The sequence below is a fragment of the Sinocyclocheilus grahami genome, unplaced genomic scaffold (assembly GCF_001515645.1).
Source record: "Sinocyclocheilus grahami isolate Dianchi unplaced genomic scaffold, SAMN03320097.WGS_v1.1 scaffold619.1, whole genome shotgun sequence".
Lineage (NCBI taxonomy): Eukaryota > Metazoa > Chordata > Actinopteri > Cypriniformes > Cyprinidae > Sinocyclocheilus > Sinocyclocheilus grahami.
In genome coordinates, this window is record NW_015505798.1 from 478,293 (window position 1) to 500,684 (window position 22,392).

Below are 22,392 nucleotides of genomic sequence, written 5' to 3' on the forward strand. Positions count from 1 at the left end.
AGTAGTTTAGTATTGCAGTACCATTTTATATGGTATATCGCCTTAATATGTATATTGTTACATTTGTGACCTTTGAAGTTAAAGTGAAAACATAATGCTTGAGTTAGAGGTGGTCTTGATACGCTCAGCCCCTGTGATGTCTTTGAAGCCGATAACATTCACATTTGAGATAAATGCTGAAAAGAAACATCCAACCTAAACTATGCCATGGTTTCAATTATTATGTCATACTATTTAGTAACATATCAATACACCCAACCTTTGTTGTATATAATTATACATTTTAGTGATAGTCTGCCATTTATGACACTTTTATTTTGTATTTCTGGTATTACCATTAAGAATTGATAATATATCGGTACCATATCGGATGATATTGGATGTATCATCAAACACTTCAAATTAAAAAAATAATAATCTGAAAACGAATATCCATTTTTCGTGCTGTACATTATAATATTGTGATGCCTAAATTCAGTTGTAGCATTTGATAATTATTATTTATAAATAATTGGTTTTAGCCTTTATTAATAATTTTATTTATTAAGACAAAATAGTATTGAATTTTAATTTGATCCATTTAGCGGTTATCACCCATAACATGGATAAATTATGACTTAATTAAATATGTTGTAATCACCATAATTTATGATCGCTCCATGCTCTGCCATTCAAATGTTGTGTATTGGCACAACAATGCACCATGTGACCTAAGACCCTCTGTTAATGGCAGCTATTTTTTTGTTGGTGGTGGTTGTTGTTATAGGATGTGCTATTCCATGTAATGCTGTCATTTTGATTTACTTCCTAAAGTGTTTAGCAATGATCCATGGCCCTCACTTTCATGGCCTGGATAAACAGCAGTACCTCAGCAGATGGATCTGTACTGAGTGAAAGATGGAGAAGCGTTTAGTAAACTCTACGTTCAAGCCCTCCCCTTAAAAAGGGAAGTCTGTGTGTTTAACGGTAGGCAGGCAACAGTACGTGTTGTCTGTGAGAGTGCGTTTCTCGTGACTTTGGTAGTTAGAGTGCACATGACCAATTTGAGAGTGCTAGCAGAATCATGGGTTTTGTCCTTGAAACAAAAAAGGCCTTTTTAGCACACTTAGAGTGTGTAAGTTCAATCAAATGGGTGATTGTGGTTGTAGCTATAGCAGTTTGCTTACTACATACTACAAGGCTCCTGTCCTGTCCGCATGTCCTTGAAATAGGCCTGATTGAGTACAACCAGTTTTGGCTTTCACTTCCTTTTTATTCATATGAGCTATGCTGTTGAAATCTTGGCGTCATGCTCTGTGCTTTCTCCTCCCCAGCTGTGACACTATGACATCAAGGAAGAAAGTTCTTCTGAAGGTGATCATCCTTGGAGACTCCGGGTGAGTTTCCACATTCAGCACAGTGCCCTGTGATAAAGTCGAGGCTACTGCCACTTTCATTTAGTTTTTAAAGGGGTTGATCACTCTCTTGTTCATTTACTCACCCTGAAGTTGTTACAGACCTTCATGTGTTTCTTTATTCTGTTAACACAAAAGAAGATATTTTGAAGAATGTGGGTAACCAAGCAGTTGACGGTAGCCATTGACTACCATAGTATCCCCCCCCCCCCATAATATTTAGGTCAGGGGCTGTTTAAATTGAGAATTTTTTTTTTTGGGTAAACCATCCCTTTAAGAATGACATTTTAGAGCATTCTGTTAAATAGAAGTAGTAGTGTTCATAGATTAAAGATGCAAATAGATAGTGGTGACGCTGCTAAATATAAAGCACCATGAGAAAAAATAGTCCACTAATTGGACTTGGACTAATTTAAGGCAGGAGTGTGAACCATTGCCACTGAGTGCAAAATGAACCGCGTCCCACAGAGTCATGTCATATGTGCATTTAGATGTTCAGCTCAAAGTTGTGTATCGAAATGTTTGAAAATGCACTATAAATACACCGCTATAAAGTGCACTGTTTGACTAACAGTATAAATGTGTTTAGATGATTCATAACGCACTGGGCATTTAAACCACCCAAAAACAAAACCTCCAAAAAGCCTTTCATTTCCTCTTGATGTCTTACGAGCTTTCCAGATGGGAAAGTTTGTGGGTGGGATATAGATTCTCAAGAAAATAGTTTCAGTTTCACAAAGGGAATGTAAATTTTGTTATGGCCTACATTATTAGTGTTTATATAGTGTTTAATTTGGCATGACTCATAGTTGTGCACAGTCACAAATAGATGTGTTAGTTCTCCTTTTATTCTGCCAGGTACTGGATTAAACGCTGTTTTGTCTCAACAGGGTTGGGAAGACATCTCTGATGAACCAGTATGTGAATAAGAAGTTCAGTAACCAGTACAAAGCTACTATAGGAGCAGATTTCCTGACAAAAGAAGTGATGGTTGATGACCGACTTGTCACAATGCAGGTAGAGATGGTTATTTTTCTGAAAGCATGTGATGCTTTGAAATAAAAAATGAAAGCAGCTGAAGCATTTTTCTTTTCCCCATACCAATGTGTGTAATCTCATTACTTCAGCTAGCTTTACATTTTTCTTTTTAATGAACTGGGAGAAGGCTTTAAAGGCTATAATTCAACCAAAATATGATTTCTGTCATCATTTACTCACCCTCATGTCGTTTCTAGTATGTTTGACATTTTCATCTCCCAAGGAACACAAAAATAATAACAGATGTAACTGGCATACTATATAGATCTGTCTGTCCATTTGTTTTCATGCATTTTATAATGCAGCCTGACAGAATGTTCGTATATGAAAGAAGGTTTATGAACCGTGTCGTTTCATTCAGATATGGGATACAGCAGGTCAAGAGCGGTTCCAGTCTCTGGGTGTGGCTTTCTACCGCGGCGCCGACTGCTGTGTGCTGGTGTTCGACGTCACTGCCCCAAACACCTTCAAGACACTGGACAGCTGGAGGGACGAGTTCCTGATCCAGGCCAGCCCACGTGACCCAGAGAACTTCCCCTTCGTGGTGCTGGGCAACAAAATCGATCTGGAGAATAGGCAGGTGGGTGCAGTGATTCCTGTCATGAGGGTCTGCAGGGGTTCTCTCTAAGACATTGAGGTTTTATTCTTTTATTTTAGCATGCTAGTCGTACCACATCACTTTAATTTGATGGAAAAATGGTTGTCGAATTTATTAAGAGTTCAAGCATTTTTGTAAATTTTCTGTAATAATGTAAATAAAAGATTATGACTAACTAAGGTTTTTTTTTAACAGGTTTCTTTTAATGAGGCTTATTTTTCACATGATTATATCAAGAATATAATGAAAATTTAGAAAATAAAATAAAGTGCCCATGTTATGCCATTTTTAAGGTTCCTAACATTGTTTTGGGAGTCTCCTACAATAGGTTTACAATTTAGGTCAAAATGTGCTTTAGTTTTCCAAAATATGCATTTACTATCACCTCATTTTCCAACGATTCTCAAACGATTTGTTCGAAGCAGTTCTGAGATTCAGTCTCTAAACCCCTCCTTTCCATGAGCCTACTCTGCTCTGATTGGTCAGATGGCCCAGTCTGTTGCACTGATCCATCTTTCAAGAGCAAGCTTTTTGTGAATCCCGAGATTAGAGAAGCGGTCATTAGTAAAATGACCGGAACATAAAAAAAGATTGGGGTTGTACTGAATTTTATGAATTTTAACCACTGATTCTTTGCAGCCTCTTCATTCGGAAGTGATAATAAAACAAATTTACTTTCACAGCGTAGGACACAGTGTCTTCTTGATATGAACAAGCTACAGTGTTTGAGGGTGGGCCAACGTAGAACATAAGCGCACTAGAGGCACAATTTAAAACATGCTCACCATATTAGAGGTGTGTTGCATTTTTAATGCGTTTTAGGGTGCTTTCACACTTGGTTCGATTGCTTGGTCCGAACCCGAGTTCGATTTCTCCCCCCTCCCCCTGCCCCCTCAGGACTGTGTTCACATTATATTATTTGGGTCCGAACCGTGGTTCGTTTGCGTTATCAAGCCAGCAGCTGTTTACCCCGTTGCTTAGTAATGATGGTGCAGGAGAAGATGGCAAAATGTGTAGCAAGGCTCTCTTCAATTTTATATTTATGTTTTTGAACCGTTGGTTTTGTTTCCAAAGCTTCAGTACATAACGGCACTTACGTCTGCCTTACGAATGTTCTGCAAATGCTCTAAAGTACTCTGAAGGTGAACAGAAATGAGATATACAGCTCTCTGCTTGCAGCGCGTCAGTCACACTCGTCAAGAAAGTGAGTGAAACACACATTTTTATCAAATAATACGTCATTAATAGCGGATTGCGTTCACATCAGCAGCGAACCGTACCGGAGTTCACTTGAACCGTACCCCAGACCACCGTTTTTAAGCGGACTCGGGTACTCTTCACGGGTGCGCACCTGAGTTCGGAAGACAGCGTTCACATCATCCAAACGAACCAATCGAACCCGGATGTGCACCAAAAGTGCTAGTGTGAAAGCACCCTTAGAATAAACTCTCTACTACAGAGATCTGTACAAAAATCATGTTGTTGACCCATGTACATATAGAAGCATGTATATATATTTCAAGATCTTGTCACATTCTAAGAGGCCAAGGGAGCTCATTTAGGACCAGCTGCACTCTCTCCATATACATGTAAAGTGTCTTGGAGAAGTTTTAAGTAGCTGAACTTCCAGTGAATGACACTTCAAATAACTTGCTGTGGGAGAAGACTTATGTTTTTTTTCATCTGGCAGCCACAAAAATCACAAGTTTAGGGTGGCTAAGAATTATGTTCTTGAAAGGAGTCTCTTATGTTCACCAGGGCTGCATTTATTTGATCTAAAATACGGTAAAACCAGTAATATTGTGAAATGTTATTACAGTACAATTAAAAAAACAATTTGTATTCAAGTATATTTTAAAATGTAATTTATTCCTGTGATGGCAAAGCTGTATTTTCAGTAGTCATTACTCCAGTCTTCAGTTTCACATGATCTTTCAGAAATCATTTTAATATACTGATTTGGTGCTCATCTATTTGTGGAAACCGTGATGCTTTTTTTTCCAGGATTCTTTGATGAAAGTTCAAAAGAACATAATTTATTTGAAAAATAGATTTTTTGTAACATTATAAATGTCTTTACCGTCACTTTTGATCAATTGATTGTATTCTCACTGATTCAAACTATGAAACTGTTGTGTACATTGAAGGGCCTGAGCCATATTGCCTAGTTTCATGGTGGAGACTTTCGCATGGGCAAACACTGTTCACTTTTTCTCATTTTTAACATAATGGTGTATCTATGACCTTAATCGCAGTCTTTGCGAATTTCACATTTTTGTTCTTTCATATTTTTCACCCTCAGGTAACAACCAAGCGGGCACAGGCTTGGTGTCAGAGTAAGAACAACATCCCGTACTTTGAGACCAGTGCAAAGGAGGCCATCAATGTAGAGCAGGCTTTCCAGACCATCGCGCGCAATGCACTCAAACAGGTATGTTTGCTGAAATATGTGTGTTGCGTTAGGTGCGGAAACGAAGTGATGAAGCCCAAAGTATACTTAAAGGGATATTTCACCCAAAAATTTTTATTACTCCATGACTTTCTCACCCTCAAACCATCCTATGTGTAAATGACTTTCTTCTTTCAGACGAATACAATCAGAGTTATATAAAAAAATGTCCTGGCTCTACCAAGCTTTATAATGACAGTGAATGGTGGTTGAAATTTTGAAGCCCAAAAAAGGGCATCCATCCATCATAAAAAGTGCTCTACACGGCTCCGGGGGGTTAATAAAGGCCTTCTGAAGCGAAGCAATGCATTTGAAAATATCCGTATTTAAAACATTATAAACCGTAATCTCTAGCTTCCGCTAACTGCCATAAATGCATTCACTAGAGAGTGGCGTTCCAGCGGATGACGTAGGCGTAGCATAAGCTCCTGTGCATATGATGCAAATTTCATCGTTAGCATATTATGTGCACAGTCAAGATTTTTCTAACCGTGCGTAAGCTGTACGCTCAGCTCAAAAATGTGCCTTTTGTTTTTTTCACACCAATTAATTTGTCCACAAGGTGTGTTAAGAAATACACACTCTAATTTAAACGAGTACATTTTCAACAGTGATATGTAGAAGCTTGTTTCTGCCACAATATAAAAAATAAAGGTAACTGACCTTTCCTCACAATTATGACTTCTTTTTTCACAATTGTGAGTTTATATCTCGTAATTCAGATTTTTTTTGTCTCATAAAGTTGTTTATTTCTTGCAATCCTGAGTTTACATCTCGAAAATCTGATTTTTTTTTTTTCCTCTGAGTTTGTCACAATTGTTTGTTTGTTGGGGGGGGGGGGGGGGGTAAAAAAAATAGAAAAGGTAATTGCATTTTTCTCTCAGTTTCTCTCACAATTGTGAGAATTCTGTGTTTATATCTAGCAATTCTGACTTTTTCCTCTGAATTATATATATATTCCAGTTCTATGTTTATACATCTCGAACAATTGAGTTTATTCTGAGAAACGGAATCAGAGGCAAGGATGCAACTTTCTAGTTTAAGTGTTTGCATGCACCATCAAATGAGTATACTTTGAAAGTTGTGTTTGGCTGTACGCATACACTGTGTTTGCGTCAAAACTGAAGTATACTTTGCACTTAACTGTGGCCCTTTTTAATTTTGTAGGAAACCGAAGTGGAGTTATACAACGAGTTCCCCGAGCCAATTAAGCTAGACCGGAACGATAGAGCCAAGCCATCAGCAGAGACTTGTAGCTGCTGAGGACCTCCAGGGGGCACAGCGTTTCACCCTCAGCCTCTCTGGCCTTGTCTCTGCCTCACTCCCTCTCTCTCATGCGTTCTTTCTTTCACCCGATCTTCATCTCCTCCCCTCCCCTTAACTCTATAATCACTGGCCTTTGTAGATGAGCAGACTTCCTCTCATTCAGTATACTACACAGTTCGCATTCACAGCCTTAGTCACGACACAACACACACACCCACATATGCTCAAGAGGCTCAATCTGACACCCGTTTTCGTACACAAATCTCGACACCTCGCACCGGTTCTGCAGAACTGTCGCCTCACCCACATAAAAAGTCCTACTGGAACTCTTCACAACACTTGAATGGCTCTTGAGATTTTTTTTTTTTTTATATGATCCAGTCCTGCAGTGCAGTTGTAATACATGTGACGTGAAACGCTGAAAGATGGGGGGTGTATCAGAGGTGTACGTTGGTACCAGAACTACCCGTCATGTTCAACTGCTTCATCATTCTGCTTGAAATAAAATGGCGGCCTGACGTAAAGCATGCTACATTTGCATCTTAAACTCGTGAACCCAAAAACGCTCCTCAGTTTGTGTAGTCCCGAAGCACTGGAGGTCTAACACTGCCCCCGCTGTTACAGCTGAGAGCTGCAGTCAATTAATCTAGTGTACGCCCAATCACTGTCCTCAAAATGGAACACAAAAACACGAATAGCAAACCATGCGATGGGGAAATTTAGATATTACATCTAAATGATCTACAATTCATACTATTATGACAATTAGTATTTCTTTATATTTTTTATATCGTCGATCCTCATGTCAGCATGACCGAATCACCGCGAGTCTGCCGTGAACAAGTAGTGGCGTAGGCCATCTCTTGTCGTTTTTGTTTTTTCTATTCTTTCATATCTTGCCCAGACTCTACCAGTAGCTCAGGATGGTAGAGAATTCAAGTGCTCAGTATCACTCGGATCTTTTCCTGTCTGTATGTTCATTATTATTATTGTAATTATTTTTATTATTATCTGTGTTGCATTATATACAAATAAACACATCTAGACAACATTGGGGGAAAACTGAATTGTTCATGGCATTTAATGAAACAAAATGCACAGCGTATACATTGTTCAAGATAAATGTATTTCAAAGTAATGGAAATAAAATTAAGTTGTTGAATAAAACTGCTGTACATTGTGTGTTTGCTGTACACTTATTGAGAAGTGACAACTGGGACAATTTGAAATGAATGAATTAAATGTGTCCACAAATCAACTATTATAAATTACATGAATGTTTATTTTCATCATCTAATTATGAAGAAAGAACAATGTCAAATGCACACTACTGCACACTGAATACTTGGCAAATTAGCGCTTAACTGTCTTAAAGAAACTCACCCAAAAATGTAAGTTTGCTGAAACTGTACTCACCCTGAGGCCATCCAAGATGCAGATGACTTTGTTCTTCATCGAAAGAAGAGATCTGGAGAAATTTAGCATTAAATCACTTGCTCTTTTGCAGTGAATGGGTGCCGTCAGAATGAGTCCAAACAGCTGATAAAAACATCACAATAATCCACAAGTAATCGTTTCACAAAGTAAGCACCTTTCACAAGCGAAAACAGTCCAAAACGGTTATAAAGAATTATGTTGAAGGATTCTGAAATGAGAGAATAAATGGAGATTTTTCACTGGAGAAAGCATTATTATGGAATATGGACTCGTATTTTGGCCGGAAGCGACAGTTTAAAAGTTCAAATGCCTTAATGGATTTGTTTCTTATAAACACTCAAGTTTTCACTTCACAAGATGTTAACTGATGGACTTAATTGAGTCGTTTAGATTATTTGATGTTTTTATCAGCTGTTTGGACTCTCATTCTGACGGCACCCATTCACTGAGGATCCACTGGTGAGCAAGTGATGTTATGCTAAATTTCTACAAATCTGTTTAGATGAATAAACATCATCTTCCTATTGGATGGCCTGAGGTGAGTAGGTTTTCAGTTATTTTTCCATTTTGGGTGAACTGCCATTTCAACAAACATTTTTAGGCATGTGAGGGAGCATTCTGAATCTTTAAACTAGTCAGCTTTGGTCATTCTGAAGAACACAAGTTCTGTTTTCAAGTCTTTGGTTTCTTGCTGGAACCCGTTCCCAGCAGCCACTGCTGGAGAGGCCCAGTCGGCTTGGTTTGCTTCTCTGCTGCAAGCTTTTCTTCAGGTGCTTTAGCTGAAGTTTCTTCATCAGGATTCTTCCTCTTAGTGGGCGAGGCAGTTTTCAGCCAGCTCATCATCACTTTACTGCTGGCTGTAGGCTGAACGGTCTGGACAGGACAGAAGGTGGAAGGTCAGTATTTGAATGATTATGATTAATGGTTTATGATTTTTCTTTTTTCCACTTTTCAGATGTTTGTAATGTATACATTTTGTTTACTCTTGTCCCAGACTATAAATCTTCAACTATGAAAATAAATAGCATTTTAAAATATATGCAAATCGAAAAAGTCATTTGAAGTTGTAATAGTGTTTCTCAAAATTCATGTTTTTTACTGTATTTTTGATCAACTAAATGCAACCTTGGTAAGCATAAGAGCCATTAAAATATTTAAAAAATCTTGCCAATCCCAAACCTTTAAACTGTAGTGTATGTACAGTATATAAAAATGTCTAAATAAGCAGTTAAATAAACCAATTCAGTATGTGGAAATGATTACAGAAGTGCCAGAATTCTCCACTGATGTATGTACTGCATATACACTGTTGGACATTGTTAGAGGACAAATTAATAAACTAGTGTAAAAATAGTTTTGAGTGCATTTCTTTTCTCAAAATGACCAAAAGTTTCACCTTCTTAACTGAGGGCTCTACAGGCTGCAGACACTCTGGGGAGTTGTTGCGGGAATTGTTGACCAATGAGGAGACTGGGTGAAAGGTCAAGGAGGAATTTGGATGCAGTAATTTCATGGCTTCCAGTGACTTTACTTCTCCAAAGTCCAACCACCGTCTTACCTCATCCTCACCGTCCAGCACAGATGGCATCCTGTTACACATTAACTCAAGGTTCATTTGACTCATTACAATAAAGTGTATGACACTTACAACATCACAATAAAAACCCCATGATTCATAGTTTTTATGTGATCAACCTGTCATGGATGCTTTGAAGATTTGGAGAGGCGTCTACAGTAATAACAGTGTAAGTGTACAGCGTCTCTCCACCACAAGGAGGAGTCCAGGAGTCAAAGAGCCCTGCTATTGTCAGCAGACGCCACCCTGTCCAGTCACTGTCATCCTGATCGCTCTGTAGACAAGTGGAGGAATAAACAGATGAGTAAGACCCACTTAAGTTAACAAATGTACTTCTTACAACTGTCAGACTTGGGCTAACCTCTGCTTGGTCCAAACTTTGGTCCCTTTTCATTTTCAGTATATTTTGTTGACCGGGCACTTGCCCTCCTTGGGTCTGAGGGAAGTAAATGAAGAAAGGCTGTTTCTCTTTCTCTGTTCGCCTCCATTCATAGAAGCCATCAGCTAGAATGACGCAGCGCTGTCCTTTCAGAAGAGGATCCTGAAGAAGAAGTTTCCAGCAACAATCATATGTCTGCCCACAGAATATTAGAAAATATTTGATGTTTAATACATAAGAGTGACAGTATTTTTCCAATTCATTTTCCCACAGGGATACACATATATGAATAAATATATGTATAATACAAATATTTAAGTAGTTAGGGAACATTAGGAAACTGACTCTACGTCATCCGTAGTGCTTCATAGGAGTGAGCAGCTGTTGATTTTGATCAATTCGCTTGTCACGATTTTCTGGCTGGTGGAGATTAGTTTTTCAGCAGTAATTCTGCTATTAAACATGATTATTTAAAAATACAAGTTGAAATAATGCAGGCTGGTGGCCTGAATTGAATGAAACCCTGCACCGCTACCAATTGCATTGGTCAACTCAATCACTCAATTTCATAAACAATGAAATCTTTAGAATATGTGGCGGGGTGGGGGTTTGCGCTTAAATGGTTTGGGGAAAAAAATAACACATTTTATTTATTGCTAAATACGCACACAAATATTAAAGTAGTTTGAGAGTGTAGGAAGAATGATTTGATTACATCATTAAATAGTACTTTTTTTGTTGTGATTTGTCGCAATTTTCTGATTGGTTGAGATTTCTCTGCCGATTCATGGGTAATTTAGTTTGTCACCAGTAATTCTGCTCTTAAACATCATTATTTAAAAAAAAAAGTTTAAATATTGGGGGCTGACGGTGTCAACGAAAGCATACACCATCGATTAACAACCTTGTAGCTCACAGTAGGTCTGTCTTTAATGGTTTATAGGTTGTTGCTAAAAACCAAATCCCCTATGGAAGAAAAATGAATGAGATTTTTACTTTTGGGGATCCAACTGTTGCACTCTATTATGTGGAGCTGAATTTTAGACCAATGAGATTTTGCATTGTGCGGGGATACCCCATTTCACTGCTCATGTAAAATGAATGAGGGTGTCTTATGTACCTACCTTGTAAGACTTCTTTTCTAGCAGGCTCTCACTGCGACAGTTAGAGGTGTTGTACTGCATCTTACTGGGGTCATTCTCTTTGAACCACGCCGGGACGAGACCCCAGCGCATCGCTGCCAACACACACTCATCTACAGGGGCATCCTATGGAAAGTGCTTCATTAAACAGCTGTTCTTCAGGGACAAATGTGCATATATGTTTTGACATGCCTTGTTGAAGTGTCTGTTGGACAGCAGTACAGGGCTGAAGGACTGAGGACTCTTGTTGTATGAGGGCCAGTATTTGTCAGTGTCTCCATCCTTCCATCGGGGCCGGTGTCGTTGTCCCGTCCGGTCTCGATAGTTAGCCGCACGACTGAGCTCATTCGCCGCAAGGGTGCAAGCCGTTCTCCCGCACATTCTGGCACATGCCAAATCTGCTTGACGTCACCACAAATTAGAGGGTACATTTACTTAATGCTTTAAACAAATTATGATATTGCTGTGATTTTTGCATTTTTCGTTAAAAATAATACAAATAATGTAATGTTTTCCTATAATAATTATGGTGAATTTTAAATATAGTATATTATACATTTACTTATATTTACTATTTTGTTTATCCGCAAATGCAAAAACTGCTATTCATTTTAAAATGGAATTAGGTCACTACCTTTATAATTTAAAATTAACCAGAAATGACAAAGCTGTAAAATTACTGTTCATTACAGCAAGGCCACCAAGCTGTCTCTTTTGATTAGTTGATTTACAAACCACAACATTTATGCTATTTGCTTATCAAGATGCTAAAATATGAATGTTTAAGTTAAAAAAACATTAATGTTTAAGTTAAAAAAACACGGCCAAAGCCGATCCGGCGATCCACAGTGTGAAGTTGATGTATTTCCTCAGCGACCAGCACAGATCAGCTCTAGGCATGACGAAGCGGATATTGTCCTCTTTTGGAAGGCCAAACAAAGTAGTTTTGCTTTCACAACGAAACACACAGCGCATTCACAATCAAGACAGCCCGTCACAACACTTCTAATCAAAGCTTTGCATACAGAAGAGAGAATAGATGATACGAACACCAGTCTATTATTAATTTATCAAAATTTCGTTTTTATTTTCAAACACACACATAACGTTACATGCATCCGCAATGATGCTGCTGATGGGTTAGAAAAAAGTTTACAAAATGTCAGATTCATGCAACTATGTGGGGGCGTATTAGAACGAGCCGTTTTAGGGGGGTGTGGCTGACTCTTAACTTTTATAAAGAATATCTCTTTGGATTTGAGACTTTAGTGTTTGCAACTTTACAGATCTTCTTTATGCACCAAGGGCTTGTAACACTCCAAAGAGAAAGGAAAAATTGAAATCGCATCATATGACCCCTTTAAAGGTTAGCTTTGGTTGTGTTCACTGTTAAAAAAAATGCACCGATACATTTCTGCCAATCGGTTCTTTCAAACGGTTTGAAAAAGTGAATCAGTGATTCTTTTGCGTCAGAACGTAAAACGTCATCGCGCGGTTTACTGACGTTCAAGGAAATCATCTCTTGTCTTAGCTATGAATGTTCCTTACTTTTCTTGTAATTTCTAGTTGCATCAGCTCACCAAACAGTTCTCGGCTGATTACAAATCGGACGTGTGCGATGACGGTGCTTAGTTGATCCAAATAGTTTGTTTACTCAACCGCTCCGAGATATTTCAGTCGTACTCGTGAACTGGTTCAATCATTTCATTGAGAACCGACTCACATGAACAATTCTTTCGCGAAACAGTAGCGTCAGGTCGTTAAAACTTGAGCAACATCACCGCTTCCCCCCAGTTTCCTTGCTTTAACTGCCTAAGAGGCTGCACGCTGGTCATTTTACCTCAATACTTCACATCAAAGCTTATATTTTACAGGTGAAGCGGCTAGACTGCTAACGTTAGTTGCATACAGCATTTTCTGCACACCCCGTTTGCGTCTTCATAAACTGGCTGGCAAACACGATACAGAGGAACTGACAGATAATACATATTGCGAACATAAAGTTGTAAAGGACATACAATCTCACCAGTGAAGAACAAGTCCTTATTCTGAGGTAAAAACGTAAGAGCAGAGAGCAACGATGGTTTGCTCACTGATCAAGTGTGTAGACACGAAATGGCGCCCTCCTGCCAAGACAGCCCGTCACAACACTTCTAATCAAAGCTTTGCATACAGAAGAGAGAAGAGATGATACGAACACCAGTCTATTATTAATTTATCAAAATTTCGTTTTTATTTTCAAACACACACATAACGTTACATGCATCCGCAATGATGCTGCTGATGGTTTAGAAAAAAGTTTACAAAATGTCAGATTCATGCAACTAAATTCAACATGGGCTGAAATAAATGACTACATACATGGATTTATAATCTCGATATTTCCATGTACAATGCCTAAGCCTTTATAAAAGCTTTTATTTTCTTTCAATCATATACAAACTCAAAATACTGTGTTCTTGCTCTACCCCATGTAGTAACAAAATACTATCAACACTATGAGAATAGCTTTAAAGAAAGTTCATCCATGTCATTTCCTCACCCTCATGTTGTTCCTCTATGACTTGCTTTCTTCTCTGGAACATAAAAAGAAGAAATGCCTGTGTTTTTATCCATGCAATGGCCAATACTGTTCAGTGACCAACATTCTTCAAAATATCTTCTTTTATGTTCCACAGGAGAAAGTCAGTGATACCGGTCCGGAAGTTTCATTTTGGGTTGAATTATTCCTTTAACCATATCAATCCGTTATGTTAATCAGTTGCATTTGGGAACTGTACAGAAAGGCCAAAAATAATAAAAAAGTAAACTCAAGGTGCCATACTTCTGGCATCAACAATGTCAAGTCAGTGGCACATTTATTTATCACAACTTGACATGTCAGGTATTACTTTGGACAGAGAGTAACCAAAACAGATGGACATTATATGAAATGTTTGTTTACATGCTCTTCAGGTTGTCTGAATGTTGAAGCTGTCTTTATGAAGTGTCCATAGACAACAAACATGAAAAAATAAACACACCACATTATAGCTGCCGCTCATATTTATCCATCTAAGAGTTTGAGAATACTTTCTCTCTCTTTCAAAGCTTTCCAAGCCTGATCTTTCTCTTTTTTTGTTGGAGTGCGTTTCTTTTGCCTGGCTGCCATGATGCGACGGAAGGCCTCCATAACCTCATTGTCAGCCACTCGAACCCGCTGTCGAAGCTCCTGTTTTCGCATTTCTTCCCGTGCCAACCTGCATGAACACAGTGAAAAGTATAGGTGATTTTAGAAAAGAAAATTATAACTTGTCACATCAGACTACTCCCTCTAACTCTTTGAATGATTACAGGCTTATTTTCATGAGCCAGATTTCATCTTGTGTCTTGATCTGGATCTGAGGCTCTTTCAGTGAGACTCACTTGAGCAGCTCCTGTTTGCGTGAGCGGTTGTGGGCGGTCAGCGCTTTGAGTTCAGCCTGTCTTTTCTGCAGCTCGGCCAGCACTTCGTCTTCAGACTCTCCTCCGACACCTTGCCTCTCATCAGAGTCCAGCAGCCCCTGAGACACCAGCTCTTCTCTTATACGAGCCTCCAGAGAGCGTGTGTGAGGCACACTGGGAGCAACAGAACAAGAGAGAATTAAAAAATAAAATTGAATCTATTTACTTTACTGATGAACACAATGTTTTTATGATCTTTTATCAAAATGTAATTGCGTTCTCTGCCTCTCTCTCTCCGTCATCTTTTTTGAATGATGTTACCCAGGCCATGGAGGCTACTGAATAATGTTAACCAATAGCTAGTTATCATATATTCTGCTCTACTTTTCACCATCCAATCCTGATGTATAAAATCCATGTTCTTTCCCCTTACTGAATATCCAGTTTCACTCAAAAATGCATCACATTACAGAAGTAAAAATAAGTTGTGAGTGCCGATTCATGTTGACTACAAAAAGTGAAAGATAGAGAGAACGAAGACTGCTAATTTTGCTAAAAATGGGCATTTCATAGTCTCACTTTTTATATTATAATAACTCATTTTTCGGTCTTTGTGTTGTACACAAGCAAGGTCAATGAAAAAAAAAAACTATTTTCAAAATCATCTAGCTGGTGTGTTGCCTGAACAACTAGTTAACTGATCAATCTTAATTGGCCCTAAATGATTAGGCTAGTTTCAGGTTCACTATATATATATATAAGCACAACTGTTTTTTTTAGCAATCATAACAATAAGAAATGTTTCTTGAGCATCAAATCAGCATATTAGAGTGATTTCAAAAGGATCGTGCGACACTGAAGACTGGAGTAATGGCTGCTGAAAATTCAGCTTTGCATCACAGGAATAAATGATATTTTCAAATGTATTAAAATAGAAAAGATTTCTTTTAAATTGTAATATTTCACAATATTACTGTTTTTATTGCATTGTGGAAATCATAAGATACGCATTTCAAAAGCATTTCAAAAAATCTTACGAACCCTAAACTTTTGAATGGTCAAAATAAAACAAGTGAACATCACTAGTTGACTAAATCATAAAATAAAACTGATAAAAATAAAACATGGACAAAACATTTACCTGAAGGCTTTACCCTGGCTACGAGGTGATGTTCCAGCCCCATCATCCTTCCCTGGAATGTCTGGAATGGGGGAATCCTCCATAGGGGATATGATGTTCTTTATGGAAAGCTCGGTTAATCAGGCTAATATGAGACTAGCTACATCTCATCCTTTTTCTTATACAAATGTGTCATTAAAATGTCTACTGATTTATAGAATTTATCAGAGATTAGGTGAAAACCACATAGAGATTGGTTCATGGCTTCACAGAGATCATCGGCCTGTTATGGTATGACGTAACAAAGCCTCATTTACTGAAAGCATGTGACATTCATAGTTTGAAACGGATTCAAAACAAATGATATGCAAAAGTTTCCAAGGTTTTCAGAAGTGCCCATCACTAACATGCATGAAAAAGGATATGAATAAAACAAGCTGAGCTGACTAAATGTTGCACAATATAAGTACTTATTTTAACAAAATGATGAGTCACTGGCCTCAACGAGTGCTTGTAGAAGCCGCTGAGTAAGAGGGCCAAAAGGACAGCCGTCCTCAGGAGGTTCATGCTGAGACTCGGATTTCTTCAGTAGGGCATCTACATCTACCCAAACCAGAATAGTAGAGGATAAAAGAAACAGATTTAAGGTAAGACACAACAACAAATGACAATGTTGCAACTGAAATCAAGATACATCTTAAATGACACCGTTACCTTTAGCATCCAGTTCAGAAAGAGGACCCATCATGCTTTTTTTCTTGTCATTGGCTCTTGCCCCCTCTCTTTGCTCTTCTAACAGGTCCTCTTGAGCCCAGCGTTGGGAATAGTGCTTTCCGAGAGCTGGGATCTGCAAAGAAAACCAACAGTAAGTGAAATTGGTCAGAAGTGAACAACCAACACAAAAGCCATTTAACATGCATTTCTCTGTATGCATAATTAATTGAAGAAAAGGAAAGAGAAAGCTGCAGTAATATAGACCATGAACTGGTTTCTAAAAGATCTTTACCTTGTAGTATTCAGCTTCATCTTCAGGGGGTTTGAGCAGCTCTTCCAGAACTCTGATCTCTTCATTTGTAATGTCTGCACAGTAAGGCTCCACCGAAGCCCAGAATCTGTTTCACACACATATATAACCACAAAAATGCAATCATTGTAATCATTCAAAAGTTTGGGGTCGGTAATATTTTTAAAAGACATCTCTTATGCTCAACAAAACTGCATTTATTTGATCAAAAATTCTGTAAAAATGCTGTGAAATATTACAGTTCTACAGTATTACAAAAACTTCTTTCTATTTGAATATATTTTCAAATGTAATTTGTTTCTGTGATGGCAAAGCTGAATATTAGCAGCCATTACTCCAGTCTTTAGTGTCCGATGATCCATTTCCTATTATTATCAATACTGAATATAGTGCTTCTTATATTTAATAATAATATTATTTTTTATGCAATATTTTTTAATAATATTCATATTTTTATATTTGTTACATTTCTTAATATTTTTGTGGAAACCATTATATATTTGTTTAGGATTCTTTGATGAATGGAAAGTTCAAAAGAGCAGTATGTATTTAAAAAAAAAGAAACCTTTTGTAAATTATTGTATTATAAATATCTTTGTCATAAATTTTTATCAATTTAACGCATTTAATTGGTGAATAACATTCCAGGCTTGGATCTGTTTAAATAATATTCAATAAAAAAATGACTGAAAAATGACTGAATACTCATAACTTAACATGTGTCCTCTGGAATCAATAAAGCATGAAATAAAAAAAAGTATAGATGTTTAATTTAAACAATTTAATTTAACATCTAGGTAGTATGAAAAATGATGGCAAAAATCTGATCTGTATCTTATATCTGGTCTATATTCCTATAAATATACATTATGTATCACAGACAAAACATTCAGTTGCAGCAAACCTGTTGGGAGCATCATTTTTAGGGTTGCGGGGTATATCTTGGGGGTCCACTTCAAATTCAAAGTCCTGGACCTTGGTCTGTATGTTCTTAGACTTCGGTCTACCTGGCCCAGGTCCAGGACCATGACTTCCCTTTCCATCAAGCTTCTGTTTTTTGGGCTTGGAATGCCGAGAAGAGGCTGCGAGATCTGGATCCTTCCCTAATTTCAGAAACCTTTTGTCCCCTTTTTTGTCCTGCCAGTCTGTAAGTATCTGTTTCAGAGAGTAAACATAAATCATTTTAGGTGTATCAGAAGGTGGGAGAAATATGAATAGCAAAACACTGCTCACCTGTCTCTGTTCTTCCAGTGCTCTGAGACGCCGACTCGCAGAGGAGAGGAGTGTTTCCAGCTCCAGCTGAAGCGTGTCCAGCTCCTCAATGCCAATGCCATCATCTTCTGAGCGGCTGAGCACTGCTGTGTAGCGTGGACATACTTTCACATGGTCCACAGGTTTGAAGTCATAGTACTTCAGAGGGGGACAGTCCTTCAGTTCACTCATCTTCTCATTAACAGGAACCTATATCTGAGGGGGAAAAAGGGTTGTGTGATCAATTTTTTTACTATTAATGAATAACACAGACTGTAAATGATTTGGGTCAGGTGGTAAAAGCAAACAGTTAGTTACACAGAAAGACAATGCAAGCAAACCCAGAACAGATGTACTGCTGTAGATGTTATTCCTAAGGTTTATAGATTAAAATTTAAATGTTTTATGCATTGCATCGCTGTAATGTCTGTTATGTAATACTGATAAGATACCGGTGTGAGATAATGAGTAGCCACTGTGAGCTAACGGCTTCATGCTAATTCAGCTACATGCAGTTCAAACCACAGGTCGTAACATTTTTATAATAAATATGTATATTACTTGCAGTGAAAAGATGCATGTAGACAATTAAATAATATGTTATAATACAGAACTGAACCCATACAAGTCATTTATTCATAAAATATCATTGTTTACCTCCGATGGAGGGGCATCCATTACTGACTAAACCATTATCTCAGCTCGGGGGGTGACAGCTCACCGCTTAAATTTTAATAACACGAATGTGTATTACAGTGGCTTCAGTATGGTCAACGTATTGTTTATTAACACATTCTAACCTATGTGTATGTACTATCTGCAAACTCATTTTTCAATATCAGATGAATATCCCCACTTGGCAGTTAACATCCACCACAAAACACCGCAGCGTACGGAATGGTACATTCCCGTATGAAGCGCGTCCAAACACTATAATTAAAGATTATTTCTTTTTTTAGAGACTCGTGTGCTGTTTAAAGCCACAAAAGAGTTAACGTTTATTTCAACACAGTGATCTTTCTAGAGCATCACCTTTTGTTTGACTACAGTGAATTAGACCCATCGTGTTATTTGCCATATAAGGAAGAAAAAGCAAATAATGGTAAGCTTGGTGCTGGGCTTCACCGTAAATACAGGAACAGATGTGAAATAATAACGGTCGTTTTGGTGTTTGTATTTTTCTCCCAATTTACGCGCTTACAATAGAAACATAAGAACTTGTGTTGGTATGGAAATGTATTTAATTATATACCATTCACTCGTATACATTTAAATCCTGAGCATATGATAAACAAAAAATGCACTTCTAATAGGTATATTACGGGAGTGTGAGAACGCAATGGAGGCGTGCTTTCTCATTTCCAGGCGTGGCGTGCGGACTTCCGTCTTCCTCCACAGACCTCATATAAAATGGTAAGAGATGTATATTTCTTAAAGTTGCTGTGGTTGTTTATTTATTGTAGCGCGAGCAATCAAATGACCCAATAAGCAGCATTCGGGTAAACCATTTGTATGCGGTCAGCGCAGTGTTTTTGGCTCATTTGATCGAGTGATGTTAAGTCTGTCTTGATTTATGCTAGCTTGCTAACGTCAGTGATTTTGCAGACAAAACCTCTTTTTGGCATATTGAAAACAATAAACGCGCATCACACTGCACAGGTGAAATATTTAATAAACGACACGTGTTTAATTCATTTAGAACAACCGGTAGTTGTCAGTAAGTGATGTTCAGGCAGATGATTGACACTTCACCACCTAAATGACTGACACGAACTCAATGGAATGGCCAAGCACAAACTGACAATCATGTTCTTGTGTGTTTATGATAACTATAAGACACCTTTAAGGTCAGAGAGGTCATAGAATGAAGTGTTACTTAAGTAAATATGGTCCTTTTTGTATGTAGACGGCAACATTGCGACCCTACCTGAACGCGGTGCGTGCCACTCTTCAAGCAGCCCTGTGTCTGGAGAACTTCTCCTCTCAGGTGGTGGAGAGACACAACAAGCCTGAGGTGGAGGTTAGGTGAGGAAATCATTCATACACCCCACATCCTTCTTATGTGTTAAATCTGATGTCTTTTAATATATATATATATATGTGTGTGTGTGTGTGTGCAATGTGTGTCTTACAATACAGGAGCAGCAAAGAGCTTCTGTTGCAGCCTGTGGTCATAAGCCGCAATGACAAGGAGAAGGTCCTGATTGAGGGGTCCATAAACTCCGTGAGAGTCAGCATCGCTGTCAAGCAGGTAAGTAATTTAGGATGACCTGCGTAAGATCGATGTGCTTTTCTTGCCATTATCTTCTAAAGATAGTCATGCTTTTCTTAGGCTGATGAGATTGAGAAGATCCTGTGCCATAAATTTATGAGGTTCATGATGATGCGAGCGGAGAACTTCTTCATCCTGCGGAGGAAACCTGTTGAGGTGAGCTCTATTGTGAAGAACGAACAAGGGATGAAGAGATATGCCATTTATTAAACCAAAGATGCATCAGTGATGGGAGAAACGAAGCTTTTCGAAACTGTGAATCATTTGAATGAATAGCTTTGCCAAATGATTCACTTTTTTGAAGCACTCGAAACACCACACGCTGGTCAAAATAGTGTAAATGCATCCCAAAATGCATAAAAAGACCTTTTACAAACCAATTGCATATGTTTTATTGAAAGTGTAATCAACTAAATGCAATTAACAAATCGTCTAAAATTATTATATAAGACTTGTCTGTATATGTTATTTGATTAATTTGTAGGGCATGTTTTGTTCGCGTAAACACTGTTACTGCATTCCTGACATGGGTCAGATCCTCAGTCACCTCTCAGATACCAAATACAGACATTGCCTGTAACATAAATACCAGAGTAGATACACTAGTATTAAGAAAATTATGATTACGTATTCATTTTATAATAGAAAAGGAGGGGATTGGAAATCAACTCCTTTAGGACTAAGGGAAAAAATGCATGTTTATGTGATAAACTTTACGGTTTGAAATGCATAGCTGAATGATGATGTGCATGTGAAGCATCTAAACTATTAACAAGATTAGCATGTTTTCTCATTTCCTCTTTTGTGCTTTTCAGGGCTATGACATCAGCTTCCTCATCACCAACTTCCACACAGAACAGATGTATAAACACAAGCTGGTGGACTTTGTTATCCATTTCATGGAGGAGATTGACAAGGAGATCAGTGAGATGAAGCTGTCAGTCAACGCTCGGGCCCGAATTGTCGCAGAGGAATTCCTCAAGAATGTATGTTTGAGATGTTGCATTTATATCCTTTTACGGACATGTTTAAATGAATGGAAAATGTCATTTTTTAAATTTGACTCCTTTTATGTTGTTTTTTTTTTAGTTCTGAGGATCCTTGTCTACATTCCTAATACCCATCAGAGATTGGTGTTGGTTTGGTTCTTGCGGACAAAAACATTCAAAGTTTTTAAAATCTCCACAGAGCAAAGGGGAAAGAGTTTATAAGTTAGCAACCAAGCAAGACGATCTACAGAAACAACTGGCCAGTCCTGCAGCACTATATGCACTCCCTTTTGCCTTCTGTTCAAGGTGCTCCTTGTGCTCATGGATATTAACAATTGTACATTTAGTTAAGAATTTATTTACTATCGTTTTCTGTTGTTAGGGAAAAAAGAAAACACAGTCAAGGCAGGTCCTTAAAAGTATTACCTGTAATTAATATTGATGGGCACAGGAATCTTGTTGTTGGACTGTAGTTTTTTTTCCCGTTGTCTTTTATATACATGTACTCACATGCTTTCATTTTTGTTACAATGTGGGGAAAAAAAGGAATCAATTCAATGTTAAAGAGATCATGAGAGAGAGAGAGAGAGAAAAAATGAAATGGGTGTTTATATTTTGGCACTGTCAATCTCCAATATTAGAACTATTCAAAACATAACAATAAATTCAATAAAAAATATATTGTGCTTTCTTTACCTTGTGGGATTTATTTCCAAAGTTTCTAAATTGCACTTTGTCCTGTAGTTTTTACTACTCTTTTGATTGTGTTTTCTATGCAGTTTTAGTTAGTTCTTATTTATCGGAAACGTATATTGAACCAAGTTATAACATTGCCAGGTCAATTGTGTTACTCATGCATTCTGTGCATAAAATTTGATGAGAATCATAAAGCTAGACTGAATACAGAAGTGGATATTGATCTTGCTTGGTAATCAATAGAAAAGTCCTTTTGTGATCCATCATTTTGAGCATTACGACTTGAAAAGATGGGTAACAATGGATATTCTGATAGTTCAGTCGATGAATTGTAATCG

General features: G+C 37.8%; 4 protein-coding genes across 10 annotated transcripts in view; 2 read left to right on the forward strand and 2 right to left on the reverse strand.

Annotated features, from left to right (window-relative positions):
* The window catches only part of rab7a (RAB7a, member RAS oncogene family), a 14,582-nt gene extending 6,107 nt beyond the window's left edge, over nt 1–8,475 (forward strand). Inside the window, exons 2-6 of the mRNA XM_016241316.1 lie at nt 1,314–1,376; nt 2,285–2,411; nt 2,794–3,012; nt 5,333–5,461; nt 6,647–8,475. Coding sequence (XP_016096802.1) covers nt 1,324–1,376; nt 2,285–2,411; nt 2,794–3,012; nt 5,333–5,461; nt 6,647–6,742 — 624 coding nt within the window. The 5' untranslated portion in view covers nt 1,314–1,323 and the 3' untranslated portion in view covers nt 6,743–8,475. The remainder of the gene's footprint in view (nt 1–1,313; nt 1,377–2,284; nt 2,412–2,793; nt 3,013–5,332; nt 5,462–6,646) is intronic.
* Nucleotides 8,476–8,618: 143 nt separating this feature from the next.
* On the reverse strand, nt 8,619–13,435 carry hmces (5-hydroxymethylcytosine binding, ES cell specific). Of its 4 annotated transcripts, none has more exons than XM_016241310.1 (7): nt 13,306–13,435; nt 11,472–11,680; nt 11,262–11,405; nt 10,120–10,299; nt 9,878–10,032; nt 9,579–9,771; nt 8,619–9,055 (listed from the first exon to the last, which is right to left on the reverse strand). In XM_016241310.1, exons 2-7 carry the CDS (start codon nt 11,658–11,660, stop codon nt 8,855–8,857), a joined length of 1,062 nt encoding a protein of 353 aa, XP_016096796.1. In that variant the 5' UTR covers nt 11,661–11,680; nt 13,306–13,435; the 3' UTR covers nt 8,619–8,854. The 4 variants fall into 4 exon arrangements, with proteins under 4 accessions (XP_016096796.1, XP_016096797.1, XP_016096798.1 ...); XM_016241311.1 differs by having other exon boundaries at nt 11,472–11,677; nt 13,298–13,435; XM_016241312.1 differs by having other exon boundaries at nt 13,298–13,435.
* Nucleotides 13,436–13,537: 102 nt separating this feature from the next.
* Nucleotides 13,538–18,984, reverse strand: tada3l (transcriptional adaptor 3 (NGG1 homolog, yeast)-like). 4 transcript variants are annotated; one of them, XM_016241304.1, is made up of 10 exons: nt 18,755–18,984; nt 18,080–18,313; nt 17,751–18,001; nt 16,829–16,934; nt 16,537–16,669; nt 16,321–16,425; nt 15,844–15,943; nt 14,685–14,876; nt 14,324–14,518; nt 13,538–14,293 (listed from the first exon to the last, which is right to left on the reverse strand). In XM_016241304.1, the coding sequence occupies exons 2-9, from the start codon at nt 18,287–18,289 to the stop codon at nt 14,326–14,328; spliced, it is 1,290 nt and encodes a 429-aa protein (XP_016096790.1). In that variant the 5' UTR covers nt 18,290–18,313; nt 18,755–18,984; the 3' UTR covers nt 13,538–14,293; nt 14,324–14,325. The 4 variants fall into 4 exon arrangements, with proteins under 4 accessions (XP_016096790.1, XP_016096791.1, XP_016096792.1 ...); XM_016241305.1 differs by lacking the exon at nt 18,755–18,984 and adding an exon at nt 18,659–18,716 and having other exon boundaries at nt 13,538–14,518; XM_016241306.1 differs by lacking the exon at nt 18,755–18,984 and adding an exon at nt 18,550–18,598 and having other exon boundaries at nt 13,538–14,518.
* A 129-nt stretch (nt 18,985–19,113) lies between these two features.
* LOC107557782 (actin-related protein 2/3 complex subunit 4-like) lies at nt 19,114–21,943 on the forward strand. The gene is made up of 7 exons (XM_016241317.1): nt 19,114–19,199; nt 19,411–19,510; nt 20,004–20,122; nt 20,237–20,348; nt 20,430–20,525; nt 21,185–21,355; nt 21,459–21,943. The coding sequence occupies exons 2-7, from the start codon at nt 19,508–19,510 to the stop codon at nt 21,462–21,464; spliced, it is 507 nt and encodes a 168-aa protein (XP_016096803.1). The 5' UTR covers nt 19,114–19,199; nt 19,411–19,507; the 3' UTR covers nt 21,465–21,943.
* The last annotated feature ends 449 nt before the right edge of the window (nt 21,944–22,392 follow it).

Coding starts and splice junctions, on each gene's coding strand:
- hmces (XM_016241310.1), bottom strand. CDS start 11,660: ATGTGCGGGAGAACGGCTTGCACCCTTGCGGCGAATGAGCTCAGTCGT. Junction 11,406..11,471: donor CCAACAGACACTTCAACAAG/GCATGTCAAAAC, acceptor CACTTTCCATAG/GATGCCCCTGTAGATGAGTG. Junction 10,033..10,119: donor AAAGTTTGGACCAAGCAGAG/GTTAGCCCAAGT, acceptor ACTTGTCTACAG/AGCGATCAGGATGACAGTGA.
- tada3l (XM_016241304.1), bottom strand. CDS start 18,289: ATGAGTGAACTGAAGGACTGTCCCCCTCTGAAGTACTATGACTTCAAA. Junction 16,670..16,828: donor ATGAAGCTGAATACTACAAG/GTAAAGATCTTT, acceptor TTTTCTTTGCAG/ATCCCAGCTCTCGGAAAGCA. Junction 15,944..16,320: donor TCTACAAGCACTCGTTGAGG/CCAGTGACTCAT, acceptor AGCTTTCCATAA/AGAACATCATATCCCCTATG.
- LOC107557782 (XM_016241317.1), top strand. Junction 20,123..20,236: donor AAGCCTGAGGTGGAGGTTAG/GTGAGGAAATCA, acceptor CTTACAATACAG/GAGCAGCAAAGAGCTTCTGT. Junction 20,349..20,429: donor TCAGCATCGCTGTCAAGCAG/GTAAGTAATTTA, acceptor TGCTTTTCTTAG/GCTGATGAGATTGAGAAGAT.